The following is a 26,143-nucleotide window of genomic DNA, read 5'->3' as shown; positions in this document are numbered from 1 at the left end:
AACAAATGCTGAATTGCAGAAGGATCTAGGTCTTTTTGTGCTTGAATCACAAGAAGTTAGTATGCTGGTGCACCATATAATCAAGAAGGCCAATGGAATGCTATCCTTTATTACAAAAGGAATTAAACATTAAAGTAAAGATGCTTTGCTTCATTTGTACAGGGCATTGGTGAGACCACATTTCAAATACTGTGCAATTTTGGTCTCCTTACTTAAGGAAGGATGTAAATGAATTAAAGGTGGTTTAGAAGAGGTATACTAGATTGATAGCGAGAATTAGTGGGTTGTCTTCTGATGTAGGTTGGAAAGGCTACACTTGTTTCAGAGTTTATATAAGTGAGGAGTGACTTGATTAAAGTATATAAGATGCTCAACAGCATTGACAAGGTGGACATTGAAAGGATGGTTTCCTTTTGTGAGTGAGTCCAGAACTCGGGAGCACAGTTTTAAAATTTGGGGTTACCCTTACAGGTTAGAGGAGAATTTTTTTTCTCTCAGAGGATTGTGCAACTTTGAAACACTCTGTCTCAGAAGACATTGGAAGCACAGTCATTGAATATTTTTAAGGCAGAGGTAGACAGATTCTTTTAGGCAAAGGAATCAAAGGTTATCGGAAGTAGTTGAGAATGCGGAACTCAACACAAACCGATCTGCCATGATCTTACTGAATGGCTCCTGCTCATATGGTGGTCTGTAAGATAGTTGATCCTTGATCTGTGCTGAGATCCCAATAACTAGTGATTTTAAGCATCAATCAGCTAAATAAGTACCAACCTATAAAGAAGAACTGCTAATAAGGTTGCTACCAATTCTTGTTTCAAAACTTAAGCAACATGGTTCAATGGACATTACGATCATTTGCAATTACTTGTCTCTACCTTACCAGTGGCTGCATAGGACTCCTGTGTAGAATCCTGGACAGGTAGGACTGTTTTTGTCACAGAGGATGAGAATGGATCAAATCTGTTACTGAAACTGCCCAGTGCAATGGCAAAACATAGTGCCACAACCTGCAACGGCAAGAAAATCAGATGATTAGAATTATCAAGAAAATGTGTATTACTTTTGATCATATAACAGAGGGACTTTAATGAACTTACTGATTTAAAAAGTGACAATTGTATGTATAGAACAGGTTTCAACTGCTGTCTTAGTTAGATGTGGTATTGCAGTCCATTCCTAATGCAAATTATAGGATTTAACATTTTGATGACTAAGCTTCTACTGATATTAAGACTGCTTTGTTCAAATTGTTAGATACATTTTAGAACAAAAGTGGCTTCAAATTATCAGTGAGAGAAAGCTGTAGTTACTTTATGAAATGGGCCAAGAGTGGGAGAGGTGCTGAGCACTGGTTCACTTAATATTTTAGTATATCAGGTAAAAAGCAAAATGGTGGTGGGCCTGGCCAACACATGACACAACACCAATGAACAGGTATTTTGTGTCAGTCTTCACTGTAGAAGACTGAAGAATACCTGAACAGAACAAAAACTAGCAGCAGGAGTCGGCCATCTGGCCCCTTGAGCTTGCTCCGCCATTCAATAAGATTATGGCTATTCCTTTTGTGGATTCAGCTCCACTTACCCGCCCTTTCACCATAACAATAGGGGTAAAAGGGAAGGAGGAACTTAAAAAAGAAAAATCACAATCACTAGAGAAACAGTACCGGAAACATATTAGAACTAAATGTTGATGAGTCCCTTGGACGCAATGGCCTGTGTCCAAGGATCTTAAAAGTAGTAGCTACAGAAGAGAGTAGATATATTGGTTGTGATTTTCCAAAATTCTCTAGATTCTTGAAAAGTCCCAGCCAATTGGGAAACCGCAAAATGTTATAGCTCTCTTCAAGGAAGGAGGGAAAAAAGGAAACTACAGACCAGATAGCCTAACATCTGTCAAAGGGAAAATACCAGAATCTGTTATTATGAAGGCAACAGCACGATATTTAGGAAATCATAATACAATCGGGCAGAATCAACATGGTTTGTGAAAGGGATATTGTGTTCAACTAATTTATTTCCGCTCTTTAAGGAAGTGACAAGCAAGGTGGGTAAAGAGAAACTTGTAGCTGTTGTGTATGTAGATTTCCAAAAGACATTCAATAAGATGCCACAAAGGTTAGCACACAAGAGTGCAATGTGTAGGAGTAACATATTGGCATGGATAGAGAATTGGTTAGATAACAAGAAGCAGCTGTATAGGGCCTTAGTTAGATTGTTTCTATATACAGTTCTGGAACTCTTGAGGATATAATCGCATTAGAGAAGTTCAGAGAAGGTCCACGCAACTGAACCCTGGAATGTAGGGGTTTACTTATGAGGAAAAGGTTGAACAGGTTGGGTTTATTCCCACTAGGGCTTACAGGATTGAAAGGTGGTCTTAGTCAAACATAATTACTCTGTTCTCGATTAGTTAATTTTTTGATATGCTATTTCACCTGACGTTCCAACTCAGACCAGGTGAGATCCAAGCAGTGCAACATGTCCTCGAGGCCCAGTGTAAAAATACAGAGGAGACCACATCCCCTTTATTACAGCACCAGCTGCCATAAATCAGTTTAAATGTTCCATTAGGGCTCCATGGGGGTGGAGAAAATCAGAGATCGTCAGGGACAAATTGGAGAACAGGTCAGATCGGAGGCCTGGTTTTGGTGAGTTAGGGGGGTTAGTCAGGGCTGAACATGAATGGGGGAGTCCTGTTTGGTTTGGGTGGTGCGTGGGGATCTGTCGGGAGTAAGGAGGAGTCATGCGGGGGTTGAGTCTTGGTCTATATAATAGTTACCCAGATGTTAGATGTGGTTTTTTTTTATTCTTCTAACCTTTTCTGGAAGGTGTAACCCAGTCAGAATCTCTGGGCAATTGCTGCACAAACATTATCTGTGAACTTCCGAGAGGGATTTTCTGGCATATGTTTGGGATACCGCCCAATCCAATGCTGGGGAGAACAAAAAACAAAGAACAGTACAGCACAGGAAACGGGCCTTTCGGCCCTCCAAGCCTGTGCCGCTCATTGGTCCAACTAGACCATTCGTTTGTATCCCTCCATTCCCAGACTGCTCATGTGACTATCCAGGTAAGTCTTAAACGATACCAGCGTGTCTGCCTCCACCACCCTACTTGGCAGCGCATTCCAGGCCCCCACCACTCTGTGTAAAAAACGTCCCTCTGATATCTGAGTTATACCTCGCCCCTCTCACCTTGAGCCCGTGACCCCTCGTGATCGTCACCTACGACCTGGGAAAAAGCTTCCCACTGTTCACCCTATCTATACCCTTCATAATTTTGTACACCTCTATTAGGTCTCCCCTCATTCTCCGTCTTTCCAGGGAGAACAAGCCCAGTTTACCCAATCTCTCCTCATAGCTAAGACCAGGCAACATCCTGGTAAACCTTCTCTGCACTCTCTCTCTCTAAAGCCTCCACGTCCTTCTGGTAGTGCAGCGACCAGAACTGGATACAGTACTCCAAATGTGGCCTAACCAGCGTTCTATACAGCCGCAACATCAGACTCCAACTTTTATACTCTATACCCGTCCTATAAAGGGAAACATACCATATGCCTTCTTCACCACCTTGTCCATCTGTGCTGCCACCTTCAAGGATTTGTGGACTTGCACACCTAGGTCCCTCTGTGTTTCTATACTCTTGATGGCTCTGCCATTTATTGTACAACTCCCCGCTACATTAGTTCTTCCAAAATGCATCACTTCACATTTATCTGGATTAAATTCCATCTGCCATTTCTCCGCCCAATTTTCCAGCCTATCTATATCCTGCTGTATTGTCCGACAATGTTCATCGCTATCCGCAAGTCCAGCCATCTTCAGGTCATCCACAAACTTGCTGATAACACCAGTTACACCTTCTTCCAAATCATTTACATATATCACAAATAGCAGAGGTCCCAGTACAGAGCCCTGCGGAACACCACTGGTCACAGACCTCCAGCTGGAAAAAGACCCTTCGACTGCTACCCTCCATCTCCTGTGGCCAAGCCAGTTCTCTAACCCATCTAGCCACCTCTCCTTGTATCCCATGAGCCTTAACCTTCTTAACCAACCTGCCATGAGGGACTTTGTCAAATGCCTTACTGAAATCCATATAGATGACATCCACGGCCCTTCCTTCGTCAACCGTTTTTGTCACTTCCTCAAAAAACTCCACCAAATTTGTAAGGCACGACCTCCCTCTTACAAAACCATGCTTTCTGTCACTAATGAGATTGGAGGTTACGGTCCAATAGAATCCTAAACTGATAAAACAGGGTGGATTCTGAGAGGATGTTTCCCCCTGTACTGGAGAGAACAATAGGACAAAATGTTTAAAAATAGGGATTGCCCATTTAAGACTGAGATAGAGAGACTTTTTTTTCTCTCAGGTTTGTTAGTCCATGAAATTCTCTTCCTTAAAGAGAAGATACTGGTTCACTGAATATATTCAAGGTTAAGTAAGATAAATATTTGATCCATGAGTGAGTCAAGAGTGACTGGGAGCAGACAGAAAAGTGGAGGCCACGAATCAGATCAGGCACAAACTTACCAAATGCCAGAGCAAGCTACTCCTGCTCCTAATACTTGTGTTCTTGTGACAGGGGGACTTCAAAATACTTAGATGGGGTAGTCACCCAAATTCAACATTTTTGATAACTAAGTCTCCACTGATATTAAAATTGCTAATTTAAATTGTTAACTATACCTTACCACAAAAAATGGCTTCAAATTATCAAGAGCTGCAGGTATATTACCAGAGGCACGGTGGCACAGTAGTTAGCACTGCTGCCTCATCGCCAGGGACCTGGGTTCGATTCCCAGCTTGGGTCACTGTCTGTGTGGAGTTTGCACATTCTCCCCATGTCTGCATGGGTTTCCTCTGGCTCCTCCAGTTTCATTCATTGACTCTGTCTACACTTCCCGCTGTCTCGGCAAAGCAGCCAGCATAATTTAGGACCCCACGCACCCCGAACATTCTCTCTTCCACCTTCTCCCGTCGGGAAAAAGATACAAAAGAGGACACGTACCAACCGACCAACCCTCTCCCAGGGTCATTCACCAGACCAGAATTTAACTGGACTAGCCTCGGACTAGTCAGAGGCTTAAAATTCCACCCCAAAGCTCTGTTTGCAATCTATAAAGCGCAAATCAGGAGTGCGATGGAATACTTTCCACTTTCTGAATGAATGCAGCTCCAGCAACCCTCAAGGAGCTTGATACAATGCAGGACAGAGCAGCCACTTGATCAATACTCCATTCCCCACCATCAACATTCACTCTTTCCATTACAGGTGCACAGAAGCAACTCATCAAGGCTCCATTGACTGCACCATCTAAACTCGTGATTTCTATTATAAAAGAACAACTATATCATTCATTCAATGTCACTGGGTCAAAACCCCTGGAAATCCATCCCTTACAACACTCTTGCAATTCCTATGTTTCTTGGATAACAGTGGTTCTCGAAGGCAGCTCACCACTCCCTTCGAGGGAAATTAGGGATGGACAGTTATTGTTCTTGCCAGCAATGCTCTCGGGGTGGCATGGTAGTACAGTGGTTGGCACTGCTGCTTCACAGTGCCCAGGTTCGATTCCCGGCTTGGGTCACTGTGTGGAGTTTGTACATTCTCCCCGTGTCTATATGGGTTTCCTCCGGGTGGTCCAGTTTCTTCTCACATTCTGAAAGACGTGCTGGTTAGGTGCATTGACCCGAACAGGCACTGGAGTGTGGCGACTAGGGGAGTTTCACAGTAACTTCATTGCAGTGTTAATGCAAGCATAACTAAGAAACAAACTTTAACTTTATTAAATGGTGAGCAATTGCTAACAATAAAGTTATGAAATGGGGCAAGACACGGAGGGATGTTGGGCACCGACGCACCAATAATGTTTTGAAAACAGGTCTATCAGGTGGCAAAACAAAGTGGTCGGTGAGTCTGGCCAACACATGACAGCACCACCTGCTAGCCGGAGATCTACAACTAGCCATGTTAACATAGCATTTTTCCATTATAAATATTAACAAAAACTGGAGATGGTCTATGATTCTAATAAAAATGTTATATTTACTAGAATGGTACTGGGTATGACAGGCTTCAGTTAAGAAACTGGGATTGCTCTTCTGAGGGCAGAGAGGCTTAACGTCAAATTTATTAGAAATGCTCCAAATTATGAGGGCTTTTGAAAGATAAAAGATGAGAAACTTTCTAATGTTGGTCACCAGAGAACAAAGGTAATTGGAAAATCTCAAGGAGGAGATGTGAATTGTTTTTGTGCAGCAAATTCTTATAGAATGCACTGACTGAAATGAATGGTTACTGAAAACAGATTCAGCATCTTTCAGACGGGACTGGATTTTTTTAAAATTCATTTGTGGGACATGGGCCTCGCTGGTTGGCCAGCATTTATTGCCCATCCCCAGTTGCCCTTGACAACTAGGGATGGACAATAAATTTTCACGTAGACAGGAAAAGGAAAAATCTGCTATGAGGAAAGTGCATGCAACCATTTGGATAGCTCTTTCAGAGAACTGGCAGAGGCACAATAGACCAAATGACTTCCTTCTGAGCTGTACTATTTTGTAAGCTGTACTTATCTGAAGAAAGAAAAACAATTGGGTTCCATTAACAGATTGATAAAACTCAAGTCTAAAGGCTGTGTTATACAAAGCATTGACTAGACACTAATTGGAGTATTGCATGCTGTTTTTGCCACCTAATCACATGATTGATGGTAATGTCTTTGTGAAGGTCCAGGAATTCTATGTATTGGGAATTTTAATTATGAAATAAGATAAAGAAGTTGCAACTGTTTCCCTTGGAAAAGAGGAGAATTCAAGTTAATATAAGCTTTCAAATTTTAAGTGAAAACTGAACCTGACATATTGTTGGTTCAATATCCCAACATCTGAATCACTGAATGGTTTCAGGGAGGAAATAGATAAATTTCTAATTAAAACTGAGATAAAGGGGTGTGGAGAATAGGTGGGGCGGTGGATTTGAGAACTGGGTCATGATCTGACTGAATGGCGGAGCAGGCTCAAAGGGTTGAATTTGCCTACTTCTGTTCCTAATTCCTATGTTCCCACTAAGTCAGATGGTGAAATTTAAATCCAATTAATAATCTGGAATTGAAAATTTAGTCTCAGTATTGGTGACCATGAAACCATTATTGGTTGCTTTAAAAGCTCCTCTGGTTCGCTAATGTCCTTTGGGGAAGGAAATTTGCCATCCTTACCTGGTCTGGCCTACATGTGACTCCAGACCCACAGCAATGAAATTCACTTTCAACTGCTTTCTGAAATGGCCTCCCAAGACGCTCAGTTTAAGAGCAATTAGGGATGGGCAACAAATGCTGGCCTTGCCAATGAAACCCCCATCCCATGGGAGAATAAATAATATTTGCAAAAAAATGCATCTAATAATATAATAGTTATAAATTTTAAAGAGCAGGCTTTGGGTGGAGGAGGAACAAAGACTAGTCTCAAAGTCAAAATAATTTGGGGGGGGGGGGGGGGGAATGTCGAGCACAAATTTGTTTCCTAAAAGTGGTTAACTTTGCACAACAGGTTGTGTAAATTTTGAATGCCTATCAAGTCATCAATATGATCAAGAGGTCAACAAATACAATTTAGATTTCAACAGGGGCATTTTAAATAACCATCAAAAATCCATCCAAACGGCTTGTTTATAGTTATATGCTACGAAAGGTAAAGTTCATCCATCGAACAGAGTTGGAACAGTCAGGTATCTAGTACTGTAGAAATGAGATACCAATAAATGGAAATGAAACACCAAATATTGAACTCTCAATTATCTTGAGTGACAAGTTGTTTTAGCATGGATTCTCACCTTGTGATTGGACAACAAGTGAAAACCTCTGACACCGTGCAGAGAACCAAAGAACATTTTGTTATCCCATCAAACACACAAAATGAAGAGAAGGCTATTTGCAGGATCTTTACACGATAAAGATCTGATCACAGCCAGCAATTAGGAAAAACTCAAATAATTCAGGAGGCACGTTTACTTTATAAAACATTAGGGGAAGAACGGGACGCCAACATGACAATGATCTAAATCTCTTAAAGGTGCATTCTCCCTGTGACCTAATCTTATTCTTCAGTGGAGGATCAGAATGAAGAAGAATTTTCAAGTTTATTTTCATTCAATATACTGATAGCAGGACAATCTTTGATTTTACCATTAAGCATGTGCTGGTTTGTGTGCTGGCCATCTTGCAGGGTTTGGGTACCTTCCCTGCCACCAGGACCTGGAGTCCCTGCAGCTGCTGGAGCAAGGACCTGAGGAATAAAATATCATCATTCTGTTAGACAATTACAATAAAGGTTTGTGTATTATAACCAATATTATGAATATTAGTGTTCCAATTTAGATTTCCACTTCAAGATTAACCTTCTGAGAACAAGGAACAGCATGATATGTGCATCCACCTGAGTGAGTCCAATTGTTCAAGCTAGGCAGACAAGTAGCTTTCTTTGTAGAAGATAAGAAACTCTGTGCCAGCTTTAAGTAAGACAAAGCTGACAGACACAACATTAATATTAAAAGCTGACAGATGGCAGTACTGAAGGATGAGAACGGGGTCAGACTGAGAATGCATAAATTCAAATGCTAAAAAAAACCCTGCATTTATGTAGTCGATGAGAAACTTCCAGTTAAATAGAAAGATGAGAGAGAGAGAGAGAGAGAGAGACTAGGATTGCTCTCCTTAGAGCAGAGAAAACTAAGGGAATTTTAAGTGGAGAAACATGAGAAACATTCCCACAGGCAGGAGAGTTGCTAACGAGAGGATACAGATACAAAATAATTGACAAAAGAACCAGGTTACGGGGTGGGGAAAGAGGAGAAATTACTTGGGTAGTTACGATGATGTGCAATGCACTTTAAAAGGATGATGGCAGAAAACTCAACAAATGAATTGGATATAAACTTGAAAAGGAAAAAATTGCAGAGTTACGGGAAAAACCATGAAAGTATAGGACTAATAACGGGCGGCACCGTGATTAGCACTACTGCCTCCAGTGCCAGGGACCCGGGTTCAATTCACTGTCTGTGTGGAGTTTGCACATTCTCCCTGTGTCTGCATGGGTTTCCTCTGGGTGCTCCGGTTTCCTCCCACACTCCAAAGATGTGCAGGTTAGGTTGATTGGCCATTCTAAATTGACCCTAGTTTCGGTGGGGGGGAAAGAGAGCAGGGAAAATATGTGGGGGTTATGGGATATTGGTGCAAGTTCAATGGGCCGAATGGCCTCCTCCTGTACTGTTGGGGTTCTATGATTCTATAAAATGTTAGGTTTAAGGTGCGTAGGGAAAAGTTTAGAGGGGTTGTGCGAGCAAGTTTTTTTTTTAAACAGAGGTTGGTGAATGCCCGGAACGCGCTGCCTGGGGAGGTGGTGGGAGCAGGTACAATAGCAGCATTTAAGGGGCAACTAGACGAATACATGAATAGGATGGGAATGGAAGGATACGGAATCGGTAAGTGCATACGGTTTTAGTTTAGGCAGGCATCATGATCGTGCAGGCTTGGAGGGCCAAAGGGCCTATTCCTGTGCTGTACTTTTCTTTGTTCTAATTGAAAACTCTCTCCAATGAACAAGCATAGAAAGAATGTGGAGGCAGGATTTTCAACCCCTGTTCTTGGTGGGCAGGAATGGCAAATTGAGCGAGAGTCTGAAAACAGCATTTACGCCGGCAGGTTCGCTCGCTCAGTTGTCCCTGCCCCCTGCTAGTGACAGAAAATCCCATTGTAATGCACTTGCATATGATTAGCAGGCCTCCCTGCTGTAACATTCCCCACACTGGAAAGTCCACCACCCCCCTTCCCCAGCGGTGTGACATCATGTTGGCGGGGTTTACAACAGGTTTTCTTTACAAAATGAGGAAATGGCGAACAGACTGTCAAAAATTATGGCAGGAAAAGCCAGCAGTGCAACAGGCAGGCTACACCCTGCTTTTCCCTCCTGAATTGACGCTTGTAGTCAAAAAAAAGAGAGAAAATTTCATCCAATGGAACAAATAGTCATCTGTGCCGTAAGATTCATTAATTCTACCATTTAGGGAAAAAAACTGTACGGTAACTTTGAAGTTGTGATTCTCTTGTTCGTCAAAAACAGGAAAGAGAGATCTTACAGAGACATGAGCAATTTCAATAGCTAAGATTATGAAAAAGAAGCAATGTTCAATATCAGGGCATATTATCCAGATGTCAAGGCCAATAGACTAGTGTTTTAGAACTCTCCAACCACAATGATCTAAAGTTTTGAAAGTGAGAAAGAAATCTAGACACGCAACAGCAGGGTGGGCTTTTGACAGGAGCAGTATTCACCAAATCCCTCCAGGATTCAATGTCATCACCAAGGGTGTTCGGAAAAACTACCGCTGACTTGAGGTGAAGAACAAATTTGCTTGACTGAGCTTCTATCAGGTGGTGAGGGAACCAACACAAGGAGGATCTGGCTTCTGCAGTGATCCCTCCTTCTGATACTGTCCTGCATCTGGGTTCCAGTTGTAGATGCACATATCATTGGTAGTATTGGTAGGAGGGACCACTGTAGTCTTTGTGGTGACTGTTATAAAGTGGGGGTTGATTCCCCCCTCTGAAAACTAACACAAAAACACCCAAAATAAAAAGTGTGTATGAAGTGGTGTGACTTGCACTTCAGCAACATTTAGTGGTTAAATACAAAATAAATCCCTGACACTCACTCTAAAATCAACACACAACAATCTATTTATCTAACTTATAGTTAGAGGGAGGCAACGGCCTAGTGGTATTATCGCCAGACTATTAATCCAGAAACTCAGCTGATATTCTAGGGACCCAGGTTCAAATTTCGCCATGGCAGATCACTACAAAGTCTCAACAAAGAAATGAAACTGGACAGACCCACCTGACATCAACCTAGGCAGCAGGAAAAACTATTAACCCAGAAACTCAACTAATGCTCTGGGGACCCATGTTCGAATTCCAACATAACAAATGGTGAAATTTGATTTCAATAAAAATATGGAATTAAAAATCTAATGATGACAATGAAACCATTGTTGATTGTCGTAATAACCCATCTGGTTCACTAATGCCCTTTAGGGAAGGAAATCTACCGTCCTTACATGGTCTGGTGTACATGTGATTCCAGACCCGCAGAAACATGGTTGCCCTCTGAAAGTTCAAGGGAAATTAGGGACGGCGTGGCCAACGGCATCCACATCTCTTGAAAGAATTTTTTTTTTTAAATTGAGAGAACTAGTTTTGTCACATAGTGCGGGTACCTGGGCAACATTGACAGGAAAACGACTGGATACTAATGAGATGTGGGTGCTGAGATGGATATGTGAGTAACAAGAAATGACAAGATCAGGAACCAGCATATTACGTGGTGGAGGCAATGGTCTAGTGTTATTATTGCTAGACCATTAACCAGAAACTCAGTTAATGTTCTGGGGTCCCGGGTTCGAATCTTGGCACATAGCTGGTGGAATTTGAATTCAATAAAAAATATCTAGAATTAAGAATCTACTGATGACCATGAAACCATTGTCGATTGTCGGAAACACCCATCTGGTTCACTAATGTCCTTTCAATGAAGGAAATCTGCCATCCTTACCTGGTCTGGCCTACATGTACCTCCACAGCCATAACAATGTAGTTAACTCTCAACTGCCCTCTAAGGGCAATGAGGAATGGACAATAAATGCTGACCAGCCAGCAATGCCTACGTCCCATGAATGAATTTTAAAAAATTAAACTACTAACAGACCGAATAAATCCCTTCGAACTATTAATTATTCCCAAATAAAACAAGATTCTAATGGTATGCTGTTCCAATTAATACACTTCCCACTCATGAACAAAAATAGAATTTAGTCACTCTTCAAATTACAACCAAGTTTTGTGTCTACTGGAATATTCTGGGCCTTCTCTGTTGATTCTTCCGTCTGGAACTTCTTTTGTACCTTTGCTATCTAGGTGGTGCTTTCTGTAAGACAGAGATGAAGCTATGAGAGCAGCGATTCTCCCGCTCTTGAGAGCTGTGAGCGTTTCTCTTTGGCAGATGCTCTCACCTTTTGTCCCACTGTCCCCCTTCTTTTATACCTGTGATGACATATCAATATTTCCCACAATACGATTGGTCCTAGGTTGTCAAAACCATCAGACTTAAATTTAATAGGTTCTTGGTATCCAAGTGCCTGATTCAAATTGATTGGCTAAATTCAAAAGCCTGTTGTCTTGGTAAAAACTGCTGCTTGGCCTTTCGATACTAATGTTTCAGTTTGGGGCTCTCTGTGTACTTGCATTTTTTTTCAAAGCTCCAAGCACAGTAAAAGCACCACCTTTTAAAGGGACGATGCAATGCTTTCTCCCTAGCATTTTACAATTTTACAAACACCAATCTATAATTACTCTATCCAACTTCGCAACAGTGACCAAGTTTCATCTTGATACTGAAACTACCTTTCATTGTATTGTGTGGCACTTAAGGCCATACTAAATGGAATAGGTTCAGATAAGAAACAGAAGCTCAAAACGGACATCCATGAAATGCTGTGGGTAATCAGCAACAGAATGTTTCACCATAGCCTGTAAGCTCATAGATTTAAATATCCTTCACTCTATCATTGCTATCAACCAAGGATACAATCTTAGTTCAATTTGCAGTATAGGAGAGCATGCCAGGAAGTGCACCAGGCATAATGAAAAATGAGGTACCAACCTGGTAAAGATATAACAGAGGATAAATATACATGTCAAACAGCATGCTACAGACAGAGCTAAGTGATCCCACAATCAATGGATCATTTGTAACAATCGTAAGCCAGAAGTGCTGAGTAAATGATCCACCTCGACGTCCTCCGGAGAATCCAGCATCACAATGCTTGTTTTCAGCAAATTTTGTTCATTTCACATAAAAGAAATGACAGAGGTATGGGATACTGCAAAGGCTATGGGCCCCAATAATATCCTGGCTATAGTGCTGAAGGCTTGTGGGCTGGAAATTCCACCCCAATCCTCTGTTTGCAATCTATAAGGCGCAAATCAGGAGCGTGATGGAATACTTTCCACTTTCTGAATGAATGCAGCTCCAGCAACCCTCAAGAAGCTTGATACAATGCAGGACAGAGCAGCCACTTGATCAGTACTCCATCCCCTACCTTCAACATTCACTCTTTCCATTACAGATGCACAGTAGCAACAGTGTGTGCCATCCACAAGGTGCACTGCAGCAACTCATCAAGGCTCCATTGACTGCACCGTCTAAACCCGTGATTTCTACTATAAAGAACTATATCATCATTCATTCAATGTCACTGGGTCAAAACCCTGGAAATCCATCCTTTACAACACTCTTGCAATTCCTATGCTTCTTGGATAATGGTGGTTCTAGAAGGCAGCTCACCACTCCCTTCTCGAGGGAAATTAGGGATGGACAGTCATTGTTCTTGCCAGCAATGCTCTCGCAGTGGCACTGTAACAGAGTGGTTGGCAATGCTGCTTCACAGCGCCCGGGTTCGATTCCCGGCTTGGGTTACTGTCTGTGTGGAGTTTGCACATTCTCCCCGTGTCTGCATGGGTTTCCTCCGGGTGGTCCAGTTTCCTCCCACATTCTGAGAGACGTGCTGGTTAGGTGCATTGACCCAAACAGGCACCGGACTGTGGCGACTAGGGGAATTTCACAGTAACATTGTTGCAGTGTTAATGTTAGCCTTATCTGTGACGAATCTGTGTCATGAGCAAATTTTAAAAATACAAAACAGTAAAAAATGAAAATTTAAAGCAGTCATCATTTACTCATCCCCCAATCTGACTGACCATGAACCATGAAGGATCCGTTTCAGATTGAACTCTGAACTTACATTTCAAGAACAGGTTTAGGCTCTGGTTCAAATGGTGATTAGACTGTAATAAGGCAACACATGAATATAAAACAAAACAAACTCATAAGTATTCTTGCCTGTTTGCTTTTTCCAAATTTTCCACCTTTTTACGGAGTTCACTGTTTTCATTTGAACAGGATTCAACTCTGGTAAGAAAGAGATTGGACAGAGATGAAAAATACTGTTATCAAACTTGCTATTTAGAAAAAGGATCGAATGCTCTATTGACTTTATACTGATATCCCTGGAGTGAAATGGCAAACGAAAATTTATCAGTTGACTGTCTCTGAGAGAAAGCACATGTATCCCATAAAGTTTGCTATTAAAGATAGATGGATATACTCAAGTTATCTTTCTGAAACTGTTCACCTTTCTAAACAATGAACTAATACTACTGTAGATAGACTCCTACTCTGCTCTTGGGCTGTTTCCATTCCACACCAAGCAACAAGGTTGAGAAAGATCATTTAGTCAAACTGGAAAATTGAACTAGTTGCATGCAGGTTCAATGTGGAGGCACTCACCTGCTGAAGGGGCAGTGCTCCAAAAGCTTGTGCTACCAAATAAACCTGTTGGACTTTAACCTGGTGTTGTGAGACTACTTACTGCAGGTTCAATGAACAGTGCCACCGTTTCCAAACTCACTGATTATATTAATTTTGTTACTGAAGGATTGCTGAAAAAAGAGACATGTCAAAACATTTTGTCTTGCATTCATCAGGATACTTTGCATCATTTCAAGTACTGAAATGCAATGTATGTAGGCCATATGTCCTAGAGACCACTGGATTGTATTAAACGGCATTGGCCTAGTCATTTGCATCGGAAAAGTACAGACTTTACCTAACTAGCCCTTGCCTGTAAAACTCAAAACCATAGGACAGAGTTCTCCCAGCAGGGACTAAGACAGTAATGGGGAGTGTTTCCTGCTGGAGGCTGACAGGAAACCATGCCACATCTTCCGGTTCCAATGTAATTAATTGAAACCTTCGGCACAGAAGTTTTTCCGAAGCTGCCAGGAGGGGACAAGCTTCTGTAAAACCCTGTGCCAGCACCTTGATGCCTTCACCATCATTGTAGCACCTATCATCATCTTCAACATGCTGGCCTTAGGACGTGGCAGCAACTGAAGCAAAAGCAAGGAAAATGGGCCACAGACCCAGGCCATGTACTGTATAGTGTGCTGGAAAGGAGGGCCAGCAAAGGCAAGAAATTCCAGTTAGAATAGAAAGGTGGTAGTGGGTCTCAACATCCAAATGTTTTGCTATTCCCCACCATGATTTTCCAGGCAGGGGTATAAATGAAAAATTCCCCCATGTTATTATCAATGCTAATGTTATCCATGAGGAGCAGGCAGCAAAGTGGAGTTGAGGCAGAAGATCATCCATGATTGTATTGAATGTTGGAGCAGGCTCAAGGAGTTGTATGGTCTACTCTTACTCCTATTTCTTATGTTCTTATACTGTAATATCGGAGTCAAATTATACCTCCTACCTAGCTAAGAGCAAGACGACTATTTTAACTATTCTCCTCTCCCAGACTGAAGGGGCATTCTGTCCTGTTGGACCCCAAGGTCTTTGATCTGAACCCTTGAGATAAACAATCAAATAAAATGTTTTTTAAAAAATGAAAAACTGCAGAAGAATGCTAAGGATACAGGTCAGAGGAAAGAACTTGCCTTTAAATAAGATCCTTCACATCATAATGACATCCAAAGTGGCCAATTTTTGAAGTGCAGTCACTTATGGTATTTAGAAAGATGCTGGCCAATTTGTACACAGCAAGGATGTGTTGATTTGCTGTGTGCACATTAGCTGGTACTTTTCTACATTATAGCAAATTAACAAATACAAGATAATTATTTTTAGCGATACTGATTGAGATATAAATGTTGGTTAGGACACCAACTGAGAGTACCAGTTTCTTTTTAACATCCATTTGAACAAGCAGCCACAGATTGACTAACTTTCAAAAAAATGTTGCCTGAATTTTCAGAAAATCGTGAAGTATGTAACAGATATTTACAATTTTATTTCATTGCACCCAGGCTCTTGAGGTCCGCCTCTGGTGGATACTGCGTGAATTGGCATGGAAAGTGTAAGGTGGTGGGTAGGGGCTTAGGTTGACTTGAGTTGGTACCAAGTTGGCATAGGAACTATAATGGGCCATGGGAGTGAGCATGGGTTGGGCGAGGGGGGGGGGGATGTATTGTCACTGTGTATGAGGGACTATTGAGTGGGCAGAGGGGTTGGTATGGAAGGTATGAGGGACCATGGGTCATGGGTTGGTAGGCATTGGTATGAATGGGGCATATGGAGTGAGAGCACTGTGTGAGAGAGAGATTCAGAGGATCTAACTTTCAAGCACACAACTGGGATGAAGTCCTAGAGCACTGGGGCTAGCTTTTTATATCAATCAGTAGCTGCCTTCAAACTGTTTGTGCGAGCAGCAGCCCTGACTGTACCAAGCACCCACCCCTCTCCCCCTAGGTGGGTGTGTCAAGCTGGGAAATTTCCCAAAGCTGTGTAACTCCCTTGGGAGCCAAAATCCTGGCCTGTACCTCTGATAACATGGCAGTCCTTCAGTACTCCACTGAAGTCAGCCTTGAACTCACACATTGACTCAAGAAGTGAGAAATTACAGGGCGGCACGGTAGCACAGCGGTTAGCACTGCTGCTTCACAGCTCCAGGGTCACTGTCTGTGTGGAGTTTGCACATTCTCCTCGTATCTGCATGGGTTTCCTCCAGGTGCTCCGGTTTCCTCCCACAGTCTAAAGATGTGCGGGTTAGGTTGATTGGTCATGCTAAAATTGCCCCTTAGTGTCCTGAGATGCGTAGGTTAGAGGGATTAGCAGGTAAATGTGTAGGGATAAGGGGGTAGGGCCTGGGTGGGATTGTGGTCGGTGCAGACTCTTTGGCCAGATGGCCTCTTTCTGCACTGTAGGGTTTCTATGATTCTACTCTGAGCAAAACAATAAAAAAGGGCATTAGCTACTGTGATGATACTATGCCTTTAAGAAATATACGTATATCATGTTTCTTGTAAGGGCATGTTTAGAATTCTGATCTGGTTTGCAATTTGTCTCAGAAATCTATTAAATCTGTAGCTTGGATAACAGAATAAGTACTTGGGATGTTTGTTTTAAGCTGAGCTAATGCATTTGTGTTAACTTTGGTTTCCTCTGGGGTTTCAGATTAGAATTATGTGTTTAATGGGAGGAGCTAAGCTTGCAGGGAAGCTATGCAGTTTCTGTTTCAAAGTTTTAAAAGTACAAGCAGTTTGGTGCCTGGACGGCAAGAAGGAAGCAGTGGCTTTCGCCCTCTCTCTGAAAAGGCTTCTCTGAGAGCTCAAGTACTGTTAACCTGAGAAAAGCATGCAAACCTGTGCTTTGCTGACTAATTTTAAGTAGGGGTTTTAAGTCTATAAGAATAATATTAAGTTTTTAAGTTTATTTATTAGTGCCACAAGTAGGCTTACATTAACACTGCAATGAAGTTACTATGAAAATACCTTGTTTGCCACACTCCAGCATCTGTTCGGGTACACAGAGGAAGAAATTAGCATGGCCAACGCACCTAACCATATTGCTTGAATTGGAACTTGAAGTCAGAGGTTAGCAGTTAAGAATTGTATCTTGTCTTGTTTAAGTATTGTTCAATTGTTAGAAGTGTTAAGCTAATTCATTTGTTGTAGTTAAACTGTGTTGTTAAATAAAAATTGTTTTGATAAAAGCTTGCCAGTGTGTCAATGGAATCATGCGTGGAGTGAAACTTCATATCCTTGCATAAATATCAAAATAGCAAATTGTTGTGGTCTAATTTCAGAATATACCTTGGGGTTTCTGATCCATTCCCTAATACTACATAATTATCAGGAGTATTATAACTTTAAACAATCAGACTTACTTTTTTTCCAGCGTATCCATGTATTCTTTTTTCTTCCTTCTGCTCTCTTGGGCAGAAATCTGCCAACAACAAACATTTATCACAGCTTGTTTGCTATCTTGGGAGAAGTTGGTTTCAAGAACTGATCGACATTCAAGACTTACAATCATTAATATGCACTTAAAGTTTTATGGAAATCAGCTCCTGCTCCAAATGTCAATATGCCAGTATGTCTAATCTCCCGGCCAAAACACATTTTTAAGTTAGCTTCCATGGGATGTTTTGGTTTTCTGTTCAGCTCACGATATTCACATCTACTGTAGTAATTGATCCAGCAAGATTAATACACATGGATTTCAATGACATTTTCGTGTTTCTCCATGTTCAGCATGTTTCTACGTGATTTTGAGAGATAATTGGAACTTAGTCATTTCCTATCTCCGAAAACAAATGTTACTGTTTTTTCAAGATACACGAGGCCATGAATTTGTGAAGCAACACTTCCCAGATATTTATTTTCCTTCACAAAAACACAAAACGGTGGAAAATTTCTGGTTGACAGCATTTGTGGAGAGAGAATAAAGCCAACATTTCTTCAGAGCTGACAGCATTTGTGGAGAGAGAATAAAGCCAACATTTCTTCAGAGCCAAGAGCAAAGAAACTCAGACGGGGGGGGGGGGGGGGGGGGGGGGGGGGGTGGCGACGTCCATTAAATAATCAGAATGTGCGAATGGCAGTTCAGAGGTACAGATTGTTAAGAGACTAACTGAGGAATGAGGCAGTTGCCCTGAAGGGGGTTGGGGGCAAGGTGAAGAATGAGTGTGGAGAAGTGGAAAAATGGAAGTGAGAAAGAAGGGTGATAAAAATGGACGAATGAGATGAAAAGAAGAAACAGAATGAAATAAAATAAATGAAAATGGAGTGAAGGTGGAGGGAAGAGTTCATGCTCTGAAGTTGTTGAACTCAATATTCAGTCCAGAAAGCTGTAAAGTGCCCAGTCGGAAGGTGAGATGCTGTTCCTCCAGTTTGTGTGCGGGTTCACTAGAACATTGCTAAAGATCAAGGACTGACACGTGATCAAGAGAGCAAGGTGGTGTGTTGAAGTGGTAAGCGACAGGAAGGTCAGGGTCCCGCTTGCAGACGCACCAAAGGTGTTCAGCAAAGCAGTCACCCAGTTTGCGTTTGGTCTCTCCAATCTCTAGTAGACCACATTAGTAGCAGCGAAAGCAATAGGTCAGATTGAAGGAGGTGCAGGTGAAGCACTGCTTCACCTGAAAGGAGTGGTTGGGCCCTGGGATGGTGAACAGCGAGGAGGTAAAGGGGCAGGTGTTGCACCTTCTGCGATTGCATGGGAAGGTCCCATGGGCAGGGGGTGGTGTTGGGTGTGATGGAGGAATGGACCAGGGTGTCCCAGAGAGAGTGGTCCCTGTGAAATGCTGACAGGGGGAGTGAGGGGAAGGTGTGTTGAGTAGTGGTATGATGCTGGTGTTGGCAGAAATGACGAAGGATGATCCTTTGAACGCGGAGACTGGTGGAGTGAAAAATGAGGACAAGGGGGACCCTATCCTGGCTCTGGGAGAGAGGGGAGAGCAGTGGCCTGGGAGATGGGTCAAATGCAGTTGAGTGCCCTGTCAACCACAGTGGGTGGAAAACCACAATTGAAGAAGGAAGAAAGATATATTGACAGCCCTATTTTGGAAAAGGGCATCATCAGAACAGATGCAGCAGAGGCGAAGGAACTGAGAGAATGGGATGGAGTCCTTACAGGATGTGGGGTGTGAAGAGCTGTGGTCAAGATAGTTGTGGGAGTCGGTGGGCCTGTAATGGATACTGGTGGACAGTTTATCACCAGAAATGGAGACAGAGAGGTCAAGGAAGGGAAGAGAGGTGTCAGAGATGGACCATGTGAAGGTGATAAGAGGTGTGGAAATTGAAAGCAAAATTGAAAACTTTTTCCAGGTCCAGACGAAAGCATGCATCGAAATAGTCATTGTTGTACTGATAAAGGAGTTGTGGGAGGGGGCCAGAGTAGGATTCGAGCAGGGAATGCTCCACATAATCCACAAAGAGACAGGCATACTTGGGACCAATCTGGTCTACTGCATTCACTGCTCCCAATTTTGCCCATCCCCCACCACTTCAGGGCAACTGCCACATTTCTCAGGTAGTCCCTTAAGAATCTGTAGCCCCGTTCTGCCATTCACACATTCTGATCACCAGACGGACATTTTTTAGCACCTTTCTCTGGGCAGCACGGTGGCAGTGGTTATCACTGCTGCCTCACAGAGTCAAGGACCGGGGTTCAATTCCTGGCTTGGATGCAGTTTGCACATTCTCCCCGTGTCTGCGTGGGTTTCCTTCAGGTGCTCCGGTTTCCTCCCACAGTCTGAAAGGCGTGCTGGTTAGGTGAATTGACCCGAACAGGTGCTGGAGTGTGGCGACTTGGGGAATTTCACAGTAACTTCATTGCAGTGTGAATGTAAGCCTTACTTGTGACTGATAAATAAATAAGCTTTATAATAAACTCATTTACATTACCTTTGTCCAATTATAGCCCCCTCACCCTCATAGTATAAATCTCATCTGATTTTCTTTGCTCTTAGCTCTGACAAAGGGTCCGCCAGACTCAAAACATTGGTTCTATTCTCTCTCCACAGATGCTGTCAGACCTGCTGAGATTTTCCAGCATTTTCTGTTTTTGTTTCAGACTCCAGCATCCGCAGTATTTTGCTTTAGTTTATTTTCCTTACCTTATTCTTAATTTTTCTGCGTATCTTCTTGAGTGCCTTTTCTTCTGCTTTTGTAAGCGGTAGTTTGTTAGGAACTGGATATCCTTCTGCAATTAGAGTTCGCTTCTCTTCCTCTGTTAGCATTAAAGGTCCTGATGAGCCTTGCAGCTTCTGGAGTGAAGAAAAATTCTGTAACTTTTCTTTTAGGGGCTTTCATTCAATTCTACCTTATTCTGGTGACACGTAACAATTACCAATAACAGGATGGATGGATTTACTTCATTCTTTGAACTAGATTCACAAGCAATTCTGGGACAGAGAGGAGAGGCCGAGTGGTTCAAGACCAGGCCAGCAGCGACCACAGTAATTTTGTGAAGCCAGTAAAAGCATTCCTATTCCTATCAGCTCCACAAAATTACCAATGTTCAAACTTTTGAATCGGTTTCTCTTTAAGAACCATTGCTTCGGCAGCTCAATAGCAGGGCTGGCAAACATCTAAACATCTCTCCTTTAAAATAGCAATCAGGATCCGAACAACAAGGGGGAATCCTGATCATCCGCTGAATGGGGCATTGGGCCAAATTGGGATTCTGCTGGTTGTGAATGCATTTGGGATTCACCTGGCCCGACCCGTGGCCTCGATTGGGTACCCGCATGCTCTAAACATTGTAATCTCAATAGCGAACTGGATGGCCCATTCAGTGGCCTCCCATTATTCACCCACCTCCCCAGCAGGAACTGCACCAGCTGGGCTTTGGTGTTGGTCATGGTAAATGTGGACCTGGCATGTTGGATCCAGAGGGGGTCAAGGAGGTAGGTCCAGTTTCCATGTGCTATCAGGCTGCAGATGGACAGTCACCCAAAGGTCCTGGAGGTTGGGTGGGCTCCGGCTGGGGGCGAGGGGATTGACCTTGCCACTCTCCCACAGGGTGGGGGTCTCTTAGAATGGACTGCCCTTCCAGCCCTGGGAAAGATGTTCAGTTTCAGAAGTTCAGACACCATCCTAGGGTAAAATACTCATTATTGCCTCTGCAATCTAAAAGCTTTGAAGTTCCCTGGTCATTTTAATCTTCTAGCTCCCTGGACAGCTGGAAGGCTTCCAAATCACTGCAGCACTCCATTCAGCAGAAGGCATTTTCCTTTCTCACTCTGGGAAACTGCAAGTGTGAGAAGATCCCTCCTCGGACAAACAGAAGTCACTCACTTTCAGGAGGGGAGGAATTCCCTTCTCCACAGCTGTTCACTCAGCCCCACTGTTTTAACACAGCATCTGTTTCAAGTCTCTGAGCCTTCACAGGCTTCATGTGATGACAAGCAGTTTCAAGCAACTTCAAAGCAGCTATGTGCTTTTCAGTTCCTCTTTTGTGCAAACATTGCGGTTGGGAACAATGGGAGGTACACGAGATGCATTCAAGCACAAGAGGAAAAGTAAATAAACACAGCTGACTGCAATCTGAATAAAAACCATTAAGCCTCAATGAAATGAGAGTCAAAAAGACTGACTAAAGTTGAATGGAAACAAAGATTTTCAAAGGGTTGGAAAGTATTACAAAGGCTCTTAGCATTCTATGAAGTTAATTCTGGAAGAAAGTGGCAAGGTCAACCACTTGCCCCAAGCCTGAGAACAGTTGGCGGACCTCCCCCCCTTCCCCCTGCAACCTGGCAGTGGCAGAGGGCAAATGAGCACTGGAGCTCCCTCCTTTATCGCCTTTGGGGTTCAAGGAGCCAGGCCAGGGTTTCAGTGCCCAGGTGCAGTACACCATTGGCACTGCCAAGGAGCAGGACCTGAAGGAGGGCATCTGAGGGGAGGGAGGGGGCAACCTATCATTTCAGTGGTGGGCGGAGGTGAATGCCCCGCTTTGTTAAAAAAGTTGGTGGTGCTCCCTTTGTCACCGGGTTACCATTGTTTTATGTGGGGGGAAGGAAATCTGTCTATGAAGAGAGAAAACCTGGAAAATCTCAGCAGATCTGACAGCATCTGTAAGGAGAGAAAAAAGCTGATGTTGGGTCCAGATGGCCCTTTGTCAAAGCCTTGACAAAGGGTCACCTGGACTCAATGTCAGCTCTTTTCTCTCTTTACGGATGCTGCCAGACCTGCTGAGATTTTCCAGCATTTTCTCTTTTGGTTTCAGATTTCAGCATCCGCAGTCATTTGCTTTTAATCTGTCTATGAATGTGCACTGTTGGAGAACAGATATCCACTCCATCTGACGAAGGAGCTGTGCTCCGAAAGCTTATGGTATTTGCTACCAAATAAACCTGTTGGACTTTAACCTGGTGTTGTGAGACTTCTTACTATGAATGTGAAGATCAGGGCGATTTTCAGATAGGTGAATCCCATCTAACAGGCATTGCCAGCACTAGCGCGAAACACTCCAGGTATCCCGCTGGCGTGGGCATTTAGTGCCAATTCATGTGAATTGCGCCTACATCTTTAAGGTCCCAATTTATAGGGATGGGTAACCTATTTCAGATGGGGTGTAGTTACCCATAACGTCTGCATCTAACTTTCTAAAAGATATGGCAAAAGATAGGGATGTACGATTATTAATCACTAATAAATATGTAACTTACATGTGGTGCAGTGAGAAGAGGGGAACTGGACAAAGCAGATGGTGTACGGGTTATGCTTTTTCCTGTAGGTTGTGCCTGGATAGAGTCAGGTGATTGGACAGAATGCGCTGGGCTTTGACTGCCCTCACAGTCGCTGCCATGGCTGCTGGGTGGGGTTGGTGGTAGTTGCAGAATATCTGCTGCTGCTGCAAATAATAGAAAAACACAGTCACCATTTAAACTCAGGCTCAGCCTCTGTCTTTCTAACCTGTCTTCAGGACAGAATAAACCAGTTGACAGATGTATGAAATTAAAACTATTTACATTATTCCAAAAAGCAAGATATAGGCACATATATAAATTGCAAATTGCATGTTACGCTTTCGTTGGCCCAGCATTAAGATTTCCTTATCTTAATTATGCATTTCACATTGTTACCTGGCCAAAGGTTAACAACGGAGGAGCAGTAGGGACAGGGGGAGGCACAGACAGTGGGAGAGAGAGAGAGAAACAGGTTGAAACAGAGGGGAAGAGAGCCAGAGACAGAATGTGAGCAAACCTTTCCTGACCTCAACTCAATTCTGTAACAAGATACAAAAACAAAGGGCTTAAGAGTGATACCCTGTTTTCCCTTTATTGAGAAGCTTTAGTGAAGAACTAATACCCATAGTATAAAGTACTACTATAGATACTGCAAGATTGGTCATGTGACATCAAACAAAGAAAAGCCAATCAGGTTTTCTCTTGTATCTTGTTCAGACCTACAAGAAGTGATCCACAAGTCTTCCAGAAATGGAAGCATGTATTGAGCTTATGAAGTAGCAGCTGAGGAAATGTGCAAGTGCTCCTGGAAAACAGGGGTTATAACAAAGTAAAGAAAATCAATATGATGGAGTATCATAGTCTTTTAAAATAGGAAACAATATTTTTGAAAAATTGAAAGAAACAAGATTTTCATTCCCACAAAATGCATGGAAATCATCAAAATGTTATGATTCAACGGAATGAATTTACAGCCAATATTTTAGGAGCTGTCTAAATGTAGGCTGCATGCAATTACAGCCCCAATATTAAGAGAGGAGAGTGTTTTGAATGCCAGTTAACCTGCTCTTTAAAATACATATTGTCTCGCCGCCTTCTACTCAACACAAAAGCTACAAGCAACAGTCAGCATGAATGTAATCATAACAGATCACACCTCACCTGCCAACTAACATTCTTTGGATTGTTGAGGCAGGGGCTATTGTGTCTTGAAAGTGAAAGATGGATAAATGTTTAGCAGACTAAACAGACTTTAAACGGAAAGTAATGATGAATGGAAAATTCAGATAATTGGGAGTGCCAGTTGGTGAAGGATGATACTGCAGTCATTCTTTACTCAGCCTTCATTTATTTACGAAGTGAAGCATACAGCTCCAAACACATCACACCAGTTTCAGTCTCTTCACAGGTGCTCAAGTGAAACCCTAGTTAAATGGTCTCCACCTGTGTAATTGATAGGCAATTAGCACTGCAAGTATCTGTTTATTCGATTTTTCAGATTTTCTTCTTTTTTCGTCATCAATTTAATCCCTTCCCTACCTTTCCTGGAGGCATCAACTTCTTACTACAGTCCAGTTCAATAGGCATCCATCATTCTCCTGCACCTTGCCTGACAGGTCATTTTTCATTTGTGTGTCTTACCAGTGAACGTGGCCAGGCTGCTTAAACATATAGCCATTATTGAAAAGCCTGCATGTGACTTCATACAATATCCACTGAGAGCAGAGGCTCACAATACAACTGGGATTCATTCAGAGGTTTTATTCTTCTTGATGTTTTTTCTATCATTGTTTGTGTTCCTTAGGGGAACAAAGGATTTGTGCAGATATTAAGACACTTTTCACACATTGCGATTGGAATAAATTGACTGGCTTGTATTTCCTCATTCTATGCTTTGTCCCATTTTTACAAATCCATGATGCCACTTTTTCATGTCCTTCCCAGATGGAATTTGCATAGCTTCATACTCTAACCTCTTTAATAAAATCTGCATAGTGTTACTGGATAGTTTTCATATTATCATTGTTTTACGTTCCTACCATATGAAATCTGGATAACATTATTACTGTCCATCTCAAATGTGTATAATCAACATCGTTGGCATAATATTTTCTGTGCAGTTTTTCAGGTTACTTTTAATCAAATTTAATTTTAAATTCCACCTTCTAATGTACGAAGAATTAACTATCTAACAAGAGACTCAGAACAACTTGAGTCACTACTGTGGTTACAAAGTATGGAACAAGACATCAGTTTTTCAATTATGCATCTCACCTTCCTTCGGAGACAAATTGAGGAATTGATCCACCTCATGCGGTTCCAGTTTAATCTTTGGAAGAACCTTTAGTGAGCATGGTTTAGTCTGAAAGAGTACAACATGAATGAGTGTAAAGTATTGATCACAAAGGCAGAGAACAAAAGAAGCTCTCGGTCTAGGGGAGGAAAATTCAGACATTATTCAACCAGCCACAGAATGTGCATAAAATGACCTAATAGGAAACAGAGGTGACCTTGGATGAGAAACCTGCAAATATACTTGTGTAGTCAACCTCATGAATTTTGGCCTAAAAATATTGGTGCAAAAGTTTAACTTTTGTAGCGGTATATACTTAGAGTTTAGAAACTGTTTTGCACTTCACAGTCGTTAAGAGTGGATGAGGATATTTATTAGAATAGTACTAAGGGTGAGTTATGCAGAGAGACTGGAGAAGTTGGAATTGTTAAGCAGAGGATATTAAGGGGAGATATAATTAAGGTGTTGAAAATTCTGAATAGCCTTGATAGATTAAATAGAGAGAAACTATTTCCACCAAACAGTAGTAGCCAGAGAACACAGATTTAAGATAGTGAAGCAAAACGCACTCCTTTAAATCACCAATTTAAAAACAAACTACAAAAACAATTTTCAAGGCAATTATGATTACTTTTTAAATTTAGAGCTTTATTAACATTGGAAATGCAACTTTATAATGTAATGTAACTTTGTGTGATCAAGATTTTGAGAATATTGGAGACTAGAGCGGATTTGTTAAGGAAGATCAGCAAA

General features: G+C 42.2%; 1 protein-coding gene across 4 annotated transcripts in view; it reads right to left on the bottom strand.

The window, feature by feature from the left end:
• creb3l2 (cAMP responsive element binding protein 3-like 2) overlaps positions 1-26,143 on the bottom strand; it is a 96,774-nt gene that overhangs the window by 16,252 nt on the left and 54,379 nt on the right. For all 4 annotated transcript variants that reach the window (XR_013498744.1, XM_078220262.1, XM_078220261.1 and 1 more), the window contains exons 4-10: positions 25,372-25,459; positions 23,077-23,261; positions 20,524-20,673; positions 17,794-17,852; positions 13,965-14,033; positions 8,195-8,294; positions 884-1,010 (exon numbers count right to left, since the gene is read on the bottom strand). Coding sequence is in view for 3 of the 4 variants with exons in the window: in XM_078220262.1 (XP_078076388.1) it covers positions 884-1,010; positions 8,195-8,294; positions 13,965-14,033; positions 17,794-17,852; positions 20,524-20,673; positions 23,077-23,261; positions 25,372-25,459 (778 nt within the window). In the remaining variant the exon portion in view is untranslated. The remainder of the gene's footprint in view (positions 1-883; positions 1,011-8,194; positions 8,295-13,964; positions 14,034-17,793; positions 17,853-20,523; positions 20,674-23,076; positions 23,262-25,371; positions 25,460-26,143) is intronic.

Source organism: Mustelus asterias, chromosome 9, assembly GCF_964213995.1.
Source record: "Mustelus asterias chromosome 9, sMusAst1.hap1.1, whole genome shotgun sequence".
Taxonomy (NCBI): Eukaryota; Metazoa; Chordata; class Chondrichthyes; order Carcharhiniformes; family Triakidae; genus Mustelus; species Mustelus asterias.
This window is presented reverse-complemented; position numbering and strand designations above follow the sequence as displayed.